We start from the raw sequence: 14,016 nt of genomic DNA on the forward strand, positions 1-14,016 counted from the left end.
TGAAGATGCGGCCCGGCGGCGCCCTCTGGCGGGTGCCGGTGCCGGGAGCCCTGCTCTAGGAGAAGGGACCCTTGGTTCCCCTTGCCCTGAGACCCCGGTTTCCTAAATCCTGGTGCTATTTAAAGATGTTGCCTGGGAGGATTTCAGCACTTCTTCAGGCGATTCAGCTCCTTTTGGGCACCTTTTCAGGCTTTCCTGCATGTGTATGTGGGCACATGCACAGGAGCATCATTGGGTGAAAGTAGGGTTTTGTGAGAAAGTGCTGTGAGAAAGAACACCTTGGCTATGGTGGCTCCTCACAGATACCACAGCAATGGTGTGATGTTAGAAAGCAGAGCTGAGATGTAGATGTTATCTAAATAATGGCAAGTGGCATTCAGCATCTGGAGACATTCCAATCCCTAGAGACTTTTACTGTGATAAATAGGTTGGGCTCAGCTTCATGCTGATGGGCACATCGGTACCAATTTCATAAATAGCTAGCTTATGGTCAAAATGGTATAAATGGAATCATATTAGGGAAAATCCCAGTAAATCACTCGATATTGCATGGTTTGGATAATCACATAAAACTTTCTATGGCTGGAATTCAAGACACATCTAACTCTAATAAAGTGTAATTCTATGGATCTGCAACAGCACTGCAGACAACTTGAGAGAAGGGGTAATTTTGCTTAAGGAGCAGTATTTTAAATGAAAAGTGTGTTAACAAAATCTCCCAATGTAATCTTCTGGGTGCTCTGAGGAGTTAAACTGGTATCATCCAGAGAGGCCTTGTCAGGTTACCTGGGTTGAAGGTCTGGCCAAATGGGTTTATTCTTTCACTCACCATAGGGCAGAAAGATATTGTAATATTCAGAGCAAAGGGCAAAAGAAAATAAACTTGTAAAGATAAAAAAAAAAAAAAAAGTTAAAATAGGAAAAAGGATGATATTAGAAGGTGGAAAGAAGAGTAAGAAGAAAAGCCTTCATAGAATATTGCCCTATTCATAAAATAAAATAAAATAACTTAACTAAACTAAACTACTAAACTAAGCTAAAATAACTAAACTAAACTAAACTAAACTAAACTAAAATAAAATAAAATAAAATAAAGATAAAATAACAATCAGAACAGTGAGGAAATATCATCAGAATGGAGTTTCTCAAATAGCTATGCAGCAGTAAAACACACCAACAGAATCCAGACAAATCATCTGATGGGTCAAGATTATTTTAATACATAGCTATTAACATTTATTTAGTTATTTTTCTATCCGGAAAAAAAAACCAAAACCAACCAAAAAACAACAACAACAAACTTGGGACTCCCAACAGGCTTAGTGTCTATAAAAGTAAACTTTAAAACCAATATGGAGTCCGCAGGACAATCTGGATTTCCCATATTTACTCTGGCAGTACAGTCAGGTGTCATGAAAATAAAGCCATGACTACCTCATGAAACATGTTTATGTCATGCATTTGGGAAAAAAAAAAAAAAAAAAAAAAAAAAAAAAAAAAAGCCAGCAGCAAAGGTCCGTGGTTTGTGACAGAAGGCATTTTCTTGCTGTGGGGGAGGAGGGCCAGGCAGAAATTTTGATCCTGATCCTGCAATTGGATTCACCACGCCTGACCTCTGTGCTCTCGCGGTGCCTGCCGGGGCCAGCAGAACTCCGTGCTAAGTGCAGGCGCCTGCCCACGGGACCCGGGGCCTTCCAGCTGCCTGCTGCGGCGGCCGGGTTCACCTCCACGCACACTCTGGAAGAGGAGCAAGAGATTCCCACAGGGGAGCCTCATGCTTATTTTTAGTCCTCCTGTTCTCTCGCTCAGTCCCACAGAGATCGCGCAGAGTGCTGGCCCTGCTCCAGCTTCACGTGCTACCTGCTGGCACCTGGTCGAGTGCTGCCGAAAGTCAGCCTGTCCCATATTTCCCTGGTGAGAGAAACCTCGCACACTGCAGAGACTGTCTGGAAGCTGCTGCTGCTGTTGCTAATCCAGCTTTTGAGTCAGCTTTAATACTGTGTGCCAAACGTGACCCCTCGGTGCCATTCCCATCAGAGCACAACACTTTTGTAGCTGATTGTCTCTTGCACCCCTCCAAAAAGGCTTATTTTCTTGGCATGCTCTAAACAGGCAGGACAGGGAGGTTGATGTGCATCTGGAGAGGGACAACATTCTGGATGCACCTCTCTAGCCTGAGCTACATCTCATGACAGCCAGCGAGGCTGCAGGGGCACTCCAAGACCTGCTTGTGCTCCTCCAGCCCCCAGAAGTCCTCACAGACTGATGACAGCAGGCAGAACCTGAGACAGTTTTGTTTTCAAGCAAGGGAAAGCATCCAAAACACAATTCTTGCTTTCAGAGAAGCTATAAGACCAGGAGACTGGCCTGCATGCACACCACTTGGTTGCCTTAGACTCTGACCGTTCCCCCCAGCAGCACGTTGTGTCGTGCCTGCTCTAACATGTGTGGGCTGGGAAAAGCTTTTGGGTTGAGCCCTTCAAGAGAGGTTGGCAAACCTGTTGGGCTCCTGCATAAGGTAGATAGATGTTGACTTGTCCAGCTGTACTGGGGCACTTCTGGGCACACTCAAGAGCAGAATTTAAATGTGTGAAAATACAAAATAAAAACAGAAGGACTCATGGCATTTTCCTGGCCATTGCTCTGTGCTTTGGACAGCTCCTGAACAAAGATTCTGAGGACCTCCATGCTGATATCAGAGATTATGCACCTCTTTTCCTTGTCAGATCTTGTTAATCTGTTTGTGGATAAAACGTCTAGAACCATGTTGGTGTTGCAAGTCGAACTTGATCAAGAAAATTCACTAAGACAGGTAGTTGCCTTGATGCTCTTGGAGAATCTACAGCCTGAGTTCTGTGCCTAAGACACACAATGAAGAAAGAAGAGGTGTAGAAGGTGTCCCATTACAACTCTCCTGCAGAATTAGGGTGCAGCTGGTCATAGCTAAAACCTTAAAAACTGGTAGGACCATGCACCAGTGTCAAGACTTCAGAAAAGTGCCGTTTTGTGGTGTTAACCAATTAATTATTAGGGCCCTTGGTGGGAGACAGTGCTTTGTGCTCCATCAGGCAGAGAATGGAAGTGAATCCAATGCAGGCAGGATCTCTTAGGGGTCTGTGTAAAAATGGGCATAAGGCACTGTTTTTATTTTCTCTCTTCCAGGATGCTCTGATTCAAGCAGGGTACTCTGAAAATGCCTGCAGGACTGGCTCATACAGGGGAAGCAAGCAGAGAAGATTGAATGTGTGGACTGGACTTATGAGTGAGTAAGCTAGTCTAAGGAATCAGGCTGAATTAAGACCTTATAGGCACTTCTGTAGATCAGGCATGCAGACATTTTTGAAGATTTCCAAGGAATCAAGAGGAAGAATACATCAAAAATAAATCAAGTGTATTCCAATGATGCTGAAGGTCCAGGAGCAATCGTGAACTTCCACAAACATCCTGTGTGTTCATTGTTTGCATTGTTTTCAGCAAGTCTGAAATTCAGACTCTTTGTTTGGGAACCCTAGCATGGATTTAAATCTCTCAGTTTAATAGTTTTGCTATTTAGGCTGCATAGCAAGGAAGAAAATAGCTTGAGGAAGAAAAAGAAGGGGTTGGTTAAGTACCTTCAACAATACTCAACCACACACAGGACCAAGATTTTGCTTACACTTGCTTATCATGCAAGTGCTAAGGAAAAGATTCATGGGGATTATAAAGCTGGTGTCTCTCAGAAGTGCGGTTGTCCATAGTTACTTTATTAAGATAGTGGGTAAATTTCCTCATAACGAGGAGGTGACAAATCTTCACAGGTGTAGTCTTCCAGCAGCTCTTCTGGCTCACTGGCACTGTCCTCTGACCTGAAAATAGGAAGAGAAGGAGACACAAAAAGTATTTAGCAAACACAAAGCATACAAGTAACCATAATTCAGTTTCCTGTCAGCCTTATCTGAGCAAAGTGCTTCTCGGCTTCAGTGGGAATTTTGCTCGAGAAAATGCTACAAGATGAAGTTTTACTGTAATTCAGCTATTTGCTGTATTATTTGTGTAGAGTAAAAATGTCAAGAGGTGACCTTTGTTTTCACGTTGTCTCTGCCTGTTGCACGTGGTGCTGAGAATGATGAGTCAGTCAGCAGTTTTGCAAACAGACTTTGATAATGAACTCAGTGACTTAATTTCTAGGCAGGATATAATTCTGAGTAAATCCTGTAATTAGAATATTTTCCCTTAACAGTCTGTATAGAATTATTTTATGTCTGATTAAAGTAGTTTCCCGTTGCTCTGTAACACCTGTGATCTTGTTTGTACCTCAAAAGTAGGATAAGAATAAAGGCTGGAAGGTCGCTAGGGTGGCAAAGAGTAGTGACCAGCCGTAGTCAGCAGGGAGATCATCTGGTACTGAACTGACTTTCACTGCTGTGAAAATGCTGTTTGTGCATTCACTCTTGTATTGTGATTCTGTTTGAGTGGACATAGAATAACAATCTTCTGAACACAGTAAATCAGCATTAAAAACACACAAAGAAACAAAAAAGCAGTTGTACAGGAGCATATGCACTAATATCTTTGAAAATAACAAGAGATTCAGTAGGTTGAAAATTAAAAGGATTCATAAGTGAATTCTATTTGAACAAAAGTGCTTCCCAGAAAAGAAAAGAAAAAAAAAGTATGTCTCTCTGACCTTTACTCAACAAATATTCCTAACAAAGGGGAAAAAAAAAAAAAAAGGAAACAAAACAACAACAAAGAAGTCTGAAGGACAACACACTGGACTAGCTTTTGTTTCCTTTGAAATCGTACTCAACACTTAAAGAAATTCTCAGAAATTTATGTTCAGCTGTACCAGGAAATTTCAGAAGACGTACCTTTGGTTCCTCGTATTCTCTGCAATAAAACTGGTGTAGCTCTCGTCTCCAGTAAAAGCTGGGTTGTCCAGAGGATAGGCCGGGCAGAAGTGAGCAGAGCCTGGGCTGGGGATCGGGGAGGCAGTGGAGGGAGCTGCACTGCAGCAGCCGAGCACAGGGTGCAGGTATCCTGTATTCACAGTGATGCCTTCCTGAGATGGGTAAGGCGGGGGGATGTACTGTACCACGGTGGCACCATGAAAAGTTATGGGCTGGTTAATCCCGGTGAACACGAAGGACTGTCCGCCTGTGGCCTGGTCGATGTCTGATGTGTTTTCCTCTCTTTCTTTGCAGGGCTTGCACGTAAGCATGTTAAACTTGCAGACAGCAATCAGGATAAAAGTCACGCCGACAGACAGCAGAATAGGCCCTAGTAACTGGGTCCACTCCAGGTGAGTAATGCCATCGTATTTTATCCATCCCATCACAGTGAAAGTGATCCCCACCAGTCCCAAAAACACACCTGAGAAAAGCAAAGTGGCACCAGCTTTGTCTCCATCTGACACCAGGACATCAGACCTATTTGGCTGGTAAGGAGCGACAGAAAACACGTTCAAGGAGAAATCTTCTACATTGCTGTTGTTCTGCTCCATTACCAAATACCAGGTATCTCCTTTCTCAAGAGAAAGGGGGTTTGTAAAGGACTTCGCAGAGCATTTAAAGTCAAAGGTTCGGGTTAATTATACAAGAACATTGTGTGTGTATGGTTAACAGAGTCCATCATGTGAAGGAATAAACTTTGCTTAGAAGAATAAAGGTCTGAGAAGTGAAGCCTGAAGCGACCATTAAAGACTTCTTGAATTACCACCATTGCTTCCGAAACGGCTTCACCCTTGCGTGGCTACTAATCCCTTTGTTTATCCCCTTCTTTAATTTGGCACCCACTGATCCTTCCTCGCTGTGCCCATGCCAGATGGGAGAGAAAGGAAGCTGAGGTCCCCACAGCTTCTCCCGCCCCCCCCCCCCCCCCGCCAGCTGAGGCATCCAACATATGGGCTGCACACATTCGGCCAGCAGCACTGCAACAACTCACTCCCTCTCCTCGGGCCACCACTCCGGCAACCCGGGTCTGCAGGGAAATACACGGCCACCGCCGTCGGTGACCTTTGTAGATGTGCCCAGACCCCTGCTGCAGCTGGTTCTGCAGGCCAGACCTTCCATGGTTTACACAAATATCAAAGAAAACTTTCTGATGGTGTGCCAAGAGGGAGTAGTGGGTGGGTGGTAGGGTAAAGGGGAGCAGGGCAGTGAGTGCTGAGCAGCCTGAGAGAACTGCTGGCTATGGGAGAGCAGTTATTTCCAGCCAGACAAAGCCTTTTCAGCTGTTTGAAGGTAGAATAATTACTCTGTAATTTCCCCTTAATTGTAGACATTTTTGTTGTTGTTGTTGTTGTTGTTGTTGTTGTTGTTGTGGGATTGCCATCCGTTCCTCAGAGTTTAAGCTGAGTAAATCCCCCCTGCACTGTATGGTGCACAGCTGCAGGGATGAGAAAACCTCTCCTGGAACATGGTAGAGCAAGGGATCTTGTCCTCTAAGGTAAATTCTGTATTCAAAAATACCCAGAATGTTACATTTGCACCAAAATTAATTGTTCTGTTGGAATTCCCTTCTGACAGTACTGTGTGGCTTGCAGAACCCACTTTTTTCCTGAATTCCTGGGGCTCCACAGTTGAAACTGGCATTGTAATTATGTCAGGATTAACCAGTGTCCTGGCAGCAGCTGGTTTGTACTCTGCACCTACCTGATCTGTGGGCAGAAGGGTGTCCCAGCCTTCTACCATTGAAGAAAACACCACAGCAGGAACAAGTCCTAATCAAGGATACACCAGCATTGCTTATTTGTATCTGAAATATTAAAAAGATGGATTAATTGAATGTTGAGATTTCTGTTTCCTTGTGGTTTCAGAGTGAATTGCTCTTGGAGTGCTCCAGTAGAACATCTTTGTGCAATTCCTTACGGAGGAAAAATCTTCCACTACTCAATCTGTTTTGATTAGCATAGCAGGGGAGCACATGCAGTACAGAGATTACTCCTCAGGAGGTAGAACATATAATGCTATTTCCTGCTACCAGCAGCTCTGGGGAAGCAAGCTTATCCTGAGATTTATAAAATAAAAATAGCTCTAGAACTAGAAAACTCACCTTCTTTCAGACTGCTTCTTCAAAACTGACGAAAGTGCCCTTAGCCTATTGTGCATTCATATCAGTTCTGAACTTGGCTGCTCACCAAAATAAGTGCTCTCAGAACTGATGCTGAATACATCTGCAGATATGTCTTTTTCTTCTTAGTTGTCAGTAGACAGATTTTGCAGAATATTAATGCTGGACTCCTTTAAAATAAATAAATAAATAAATAAACAAACAAATAAATAAATAAATAATCTGTGAAGTTTCCAAAGTCAGTATTATGTCTCTTCTGTTAGTGAGGGTGTCAACAAATTTTCTGACAAATGCACTGAAGATCAGACCTGCTCCCAGCACCAAGTCTCGTCAGGACTCCACGCACCACCTGAGCAAAGCCTAGGGATTTCAGTGTAGTGGTTTCATATCACTCCAACTCAGAAAGAGCTAAAACATTAGGTAAGGTAACATTGGTAATTGTAGACAAATTGGCTAATGTGGTAATTAGACCCCCCCCCCCCAAAAATAAATAATCTTCAAATTTATATTTGGTAAAATAACTGGAATGAGCTTTTGTTGCTGCTCTCTGCAAGCCAGATTTTTCCATGCCGTGAATCATTCCAGTCCCTGTTTGCTGAATCTTCCAGGCTTTCCAACATCCTTTTTAAAGCAGTACATGTATCACATTCACTGCCTAACTAATGGTATACAGAGATGTAATATCACCTTTCTACTCACAGCCACTAAGGAACTCTACAACTGTTATTTGCAACACCTTTGTGCCAGAGCTCTTCCTCAGTCCTGTGCAGTGGTACTTAGACGCTAGCTGGAGCCAGAGATTTCCAGCTCAGGTGTTGCACCATCCCATGGGTTACATTCCTTGTCTCTGGCCTAGGACATGGCTTATCAGTCACTGAGCAAGGGCACAGCAGGGCTGGAAAATGAAGGTGGTTTCTTCTAAGACTGCTTGTCACTTGAACTTCAGAAATTGGATGTCTGGTACAGCAAGATCTAAATTAAAATTATACCTTTCCCTGTAAATAGCACCCTCTTTACCTGTAAGGTATAATTTTCTCTAACCCTCCCTATGTTTCTCCCATTATTTTCCCACAGAGTACCCATGTTGTATTCAGGCAGCTGTCAAGGTCTTAAGAGATTACCAGATCACATTGATTTTATAAGTCCAGTACTTTCCTTTGCCAAGTAAGTGGATGTTCTGGGAACTCACAGATGGTGATTTACTAAATGTATCCCTTTTACCTGGAGTAACTGCTAAATGAATGAAAATGGTCTTGTGAAACCCAGGAGGTGGAAGTGAATGAATTTTCTAAAAACCTTTCTGGTTTTATTCCAGTGCAGTGTCACGCAGAGTATTGGTATCACTTTTGTCAAACAGATAAATTGGAGACTACATCCCCACTATCTTCAAGTGACTCCTATGTTTGTTTCAGGATCCTTTTTCAAAACAGATAATTTTCAGGTCTCACTGCAGTATTGCTCTGGTCTGCTTCAGGGACCTTACACCTGAATCCAACCACTGCGTTATTTTCTGTTCCTTTGCATAATTTTCTATCATGAATACAAGTCTTACCCTGCAATGTTTGCTGCTGGAAGCAGGTTTTCTGTACTGCTCTGTACCTTCTTAGTTCTCTAACCAGTTTCAAGAGTCATCCTAACAAACACCAATGGGTCTACACTTAATCCTTCCTTTCTCTTCTCCATCTGCTACCAGTTCTTACAAGGTTGTTCACATTATCACTGTCACAGTAAGGTTTTATTTCTTACATGCCTGTAATAGAATCAGACATTTAGCCACAGAACGTCCAAAAGGTGCCATAAAAAAATAAAAACAAGTTATACTGCGGTACTGCACACTGATCAGCTTTTAGAAGAGAAGGTATAAGATATAACTCCATAATGAGATTATCAGTTAGAGGGAGATTGAGGAGTTAATGATTTGACCCAGAGAGACCTTTTTCCTAGAGAAAGGAGACTATACTTGGCATCCTTAGAGAAAAACACAAATTACATGTGTTAGACTAGCACCTAACCATGAATTAGCCTCAACCCTTGTGGCCATGTACTACTTCAATACCAGCCTCAGAGCATAAACATGCAGAAAGGATCCAGTTCAGCCAGCTGCCCACAGCAGTATCTAGCTACAGGGTGGTGTTATACACTCAGGGAATGTTGTCCTGCCAGCAGGCCAACCAAATCAAAGGTATTTCCATGTATAAGTATAGAGATAGATGCATGTATGGCAGAGGAAGGAGCACAGATCTAGATCAAGGCTGACACATTAGCTGCAGAGACATGGAGGTATTGGCAGAAAAGTCTGCCTGGACACAGAAATGCTTCATAAGCTGTGACTCTTAGGAGACAGGATGGAAAAGGGGTAGTGGAATACAGTGCTGTGCATAATGAAGTACATGGTTGGGCTGGATGCACTCCAGCAAGAGCAGCTATCCTAAAAGCAGCATCATTTGAAACATTTGTGTAATTTCATTTTTTCACAGAAGAGTTTTCAATTTTTCTAGCTGCTGGTGATGCAAGAAGAAAGACCTCTCCTAGAGAAGAGTTATCCCTTTATGTATTTATGAATCTTTCTCATATCCAAAAAATTGTTGTGTTCAAGTTACAAGCTGGGCAATGTCAGTGCAAACATCAATGAAGACAGATCTTAACTTCACTTACAAGAGCATAATCTGTCCTTACCTCCCACTTTGCCTGTTTAAGTAAGTGTGAATCAGTAACCAACTTGATTTGCTCCCTAGCATTTGTATGTCAAGCACTTAAGCTAACCTTAGGGCAGAAAGGGGGTTATAACACCATTAGTGTGATAGTAAAGTATGTCACTTCCTCAATAAAAATGCTATTCTGTATCATTTTAAGCTACTTTTATAGTTTTACAAAGTGTTGCTTCCTTTATAATATAGGCATTTCACTTCTACTCCCCACATCAAAAATTCCTCCCACAAATGCTGTTCATGCAGAGGTAGTCATCAGTGGTAGATGAAGATCTGCCAGCATTTTACTCACGTTTTCTGACCTTGCTGAAATGGATTTTGACAACACAGTAAGCAAATACTCTTACCCTGGCCTGGTTAGCTGTCAGTGTTGAGCAAGTTATGGAGTGAATTTTAAAGGAATGACCATCCAAGCCAAAAATAGAAGGTGCTTGCACAGCTGCAAGATGAACTAAAACTAGGCATCTTTTCAAGATGATACACAAGGAAATTCTGTTTACAAGCTTCATTTTAAAAGGTAAGTAAACCTTCCCCTCCCAAGAAATTCAGGTGGATTCAGCTGACGCTGAAGAGCCAGGCCAACAGCTTTCCACTCAGTGTGCTTATTGCAAATAAAGCAATCCACACAGGATCTACAGTAGAAGATCAAAACACAATAACCTTGAAGGAAGATTATGTTTCAGTTCAGGGTTAACACACTTTACTTGATGTATGTGGTCATTTGGATACATATTGGGAAAAACTGATTGAGCTAGTTGTAGAGAGCAGAAAAGGCTAGTAACTTTACAGTTAGCAATCAGATGTTGCCTGCATTCTTTAAAGAAGAAGAAGAAAAAAAAAAAAAAAAAAAAAAAAAAAAAGATATATTAAAGATTTATGTCTGTTTAGATTAATCACTCTTTGATTTTTAACCTTCTAGGGAAATGAGTGAGTGTTCATTTGTAATTCAGACAACAGCAAAAAGCCAATGTGGGCCTTTGTTTGCACATGACCTTTAAGGTAAAATACTTCATCTTCTATACTCTCCATATAATATCATGACAGATCCAGAGACAAACTCCTTTGACACGCACAAGATTTTGTATGCACAAGTCACACAGGGCAGTGGGCACCACTGTTAAGAAACAGGTGAGAAACACAATTAAAAAGAAAAAACAAACAACACAGTAAGACATTAGGTGATAGCTTGGATTATAGAAGGCATTTGAGGAACCGTGTCCTTTAAAAATTTACTACTGTGAGGAATGTTTTAACAATTCGTGTCCATAAAGAACAATTCTGTTTGAATCCTGTCTGCCTCTGGGCCCTGCACTGGCAATTTAATTCTTGAACCACAGATGCAGTGTGTCCCAGTCTCCCCCTCATTCTAGTCAATTTATCACTTCTTAAATTTATGAACCTGTTTGCTTTTGTTATTCCGGACTTCTATTTCTAACACTGCTATAGATGTGTCTGTGAATGGCTGGGGAAGAATGTTTTAATTACTCGTGTGTCTGGGAGTTTCAGAACAACTGATAACAACTAGTGACTGTTATGGGATACTATGTGGATCTTTGGTATCTGGTTAGGGGGGGCTGAGAGATAAAGAGGAAGGAGAAAGAAGCTGAAGGGCGGCTGGGAGACAAGACTTGAAGAAGATGTTCCGTAAACTTGGGATGGTGCCCAGTAAGTACAAAGGGGGAGAGGAAGACTGCGAGTCTTCAGCATGGAAGACCCCTAGAGACCCCCAGAAGAGACCCCAGAGGAGACTGCGCATGCTCCAGTAGGAGGGACTGCACCCCAGAAGCTAATTTTAATAATCTATTTTTTTTAGAAGTAGTAATGAATATGTATTAGTCTAGGAGCATAAAAATCAGCTGCTTGATGTAACTGGTGTGTGTCCTGGTGGAGCAGAGACTCCTGGTGCACCCAGCGCTGTTTGCTTACCTCTATTCCTTTATATTCTTTCAATAAATCCTATTTTTTTATTTAATCCTAATTTGAATCCTGAGCCATTTATCAAGGGAAAAAAAATCAAGGGAAGGAGGAAAGAACAAAAAAACCTGCTGGCTTTGTGGCTCCCCTTCTTCACGTGGACATGTCCCATGGCTGAGTCACACCAGCGTAACCAACTTCCACATATTAAAACCCTCTCCGTGCTCTGCTTGGTCATTCCTCTGCATGTACATTGATAACTCCCTCAGCTCTGTCACTGGCTAGGTACACCTGCCTCACTGACTGGTTTTCAGCTGTATTGCTGGCTGAATGTACCTCCCCATCATTGTCTTTGTTGGTGTTGTGTGTGTGTGTTGCTGCAAAAATTGCTGCCCCAGCACGACAGAGAATGACGACACAAAAGTGTAAATAAATGGCGAAATGCAGGAGTTAGTAAGTATCTCCCTGAAGTACTCTGCTGGTGAGTACTCTGCATGGTCATAGGAAATATGAGGCAATTGCCTTTCCCTAGGCACAGGAGTGCACTTGCATGCCTAATTAAAGCTTAGCATTCTGTGACAGGTTCCCTGAAATTCATCAGGGTAGAACACAACTCCTGTTTGGTTGGGGTCCCACAGCACACAAGTGTTCAGAGACTCAGCTGAACAAGACAGAGACCACTCTTGCAAGCTGTTTTAACACCAGTAATGTTTACCACATGAATATGGTTTACGTGGCAAAGGTTTAGTAGGAAGGGGACTGTAGCTGCCCCGTGTCAGAGCAGAGCCAGCTCCAGATGGCTCCAAAAGGGACCCGCTGCTGAACAGAGACATGCCAGGGAGCGATGCTGGTTGGGCCTCTGGGAGAGCAGATTTAAGGAAGGGAAAAATGTTGTGCTACAGCAGTTGGGAGAGAGGAGTGAGCACCAGCCCTGCAGCCCCCAGCTGAATGCAGCAGGAGGGCAGGAGGTGCTGCAGGCAGGCAGCAGCACTTCCCCTGTGGGCTGTGGAGAGGCCCCTGGTGGGGCAGGCTGTCCCCCTGCAGCCCATGGGTCCCACATGGAGCAGATCTCCACGCTGCAGCCCCCCCATGGGTGGAGGAGCCCCCGGTGGAGCAGGTGGATGTGGCCTGGAGGAGGCTGCGGCCCATGGAGAGCCCCCGCAGGAGCAGGCCCCAGGCTGGAGCTGCAGCCCGTGGAGAGGAGCCCACGCAGGAGCAGGGGGCCTGGGGGGAGCTGCCGCCCACCCATGGGGGACCCGTGCTGCAGCAGTTTGCTCCTGGGGGATGGATGGACCCCGTGGTACAGAGCCGTGTGGGAGCAGTGCTTGGAGAGCTGCTGCCTGTGGGCAGCCCCCACAGGATCAGTTTGGGAAGGACGGCATCCCATGGGAGGGACCCCATGGGGAGCAGGGGAAAAGAGTGATTGTGAAGGAGTGGTGGAGACGAAGTGTTAGGGACTGACCACAGCCCCATTCATCTACACTGCTCAGGGGTAGGAAGTAGAAGAGGGTGGCTGAGGAGAAGGTAGTTGTAGTTTGCATTTAGTTTCACACTGTTCTAGTCTACCAGTGATAGGCAATACATCTCATTAATCTCCCTCTGCACAACCCCTTTCGCATGCGATAACTGATGAATGACATTCCTGTCTTTACCTCAATGCCTGAGACCTTTCCATTGTATTTTCTCCCACTTCTCCTTTTAGGAGATGGAATGACAGAGGAGTTGTGGTAGAGTTCAGCTGCCCAGCCAGGGAAAAAACATTACACCCTACTGAGTGGAGCCCCAATAGAAACTTTGCCACCTTCCATTGCAGGTCTCTTTTTCTCAAACTAGGAGGTTACAACAGGTTTCATGTCAAGTCAAAACACAAAGATCAGAAGCAACTCCCTTGTGAATTATCATCTCCTATAAGAAAACGTTTCAATTACAGACAGATGAGCTAGAAGAAGGCTGCATTTCTGAGAGGTCAGGAAAGAGCTGTGTCAGTTAAAAGCACGCATTTCCATGAAATACCATCTCCTGCAGGAGCTGGTCAATAATGCCTGCTTGTGGAAAATACTCATTCTCATAAAGTTAATCAGTACTGCTTGTATAAACTGTAAATGATGGTATTTAATAGTAGTATAATGCCCCTGAAGTCAGTCATTACCACAGTTAAACTGACAGCCTATTAACTATCCTCAGTCTTGCCTTAGGGCTCTTAACTGCTGGCTAAAACTGATTTTCAGGGGGATTATACTTACATAAGGACCAGAGAGGGTCTAAATTAAACTGTGTAGGGGTTGTTACTAGGCAGATGAAGAAGTAACCACTTAATTTCTCTATAACATATTGGCTCCCCATC

At 43.5% G+C, this 14,016-nt stretch overlaps 1 protein-coding gene across 1 annotated transcript; it reads right to left on the reverse strand.

The window, feature by feature from the left end:
• Nucleotides 1-3,722: 3,722 nt before the first annotated feature.
• On the reverse strand, nucleotides 3,723-5,482 carry TMEM174 (transmembrane protein 174; the record flags this gene model as incomplete). Its single annotated transcript, XM_082782628.1, has 2 exons — nucleotides 3,723-3,845; nucleotides 4,851-5,482. The coding sequence occupies 2 exons, from the start codon at nucleotides 5,480-5,482 to the stop codon at nucleotides 3,746-3,748; spliced, it is 732 nt and encodes a 243-aa protein (XP_082638754.1). The 3' UTR covers nucleotides 3,723-3,745.
• Between the last annotated feature and the right edge of the window lie 8,534 nt (nucleotides 5,483-14,016).

This window comes from Aythya marila (assembly GCF_965140915.1).
Source record: "Aythya marila genome assembly, chromosome: Z".
In the NCBI taxonomy this organism is placed as follows: Eukaryota; Metazoa; Chordata; class Aves; order Anseriformes; family Anatidae; genus Aythya; species Aythya marila.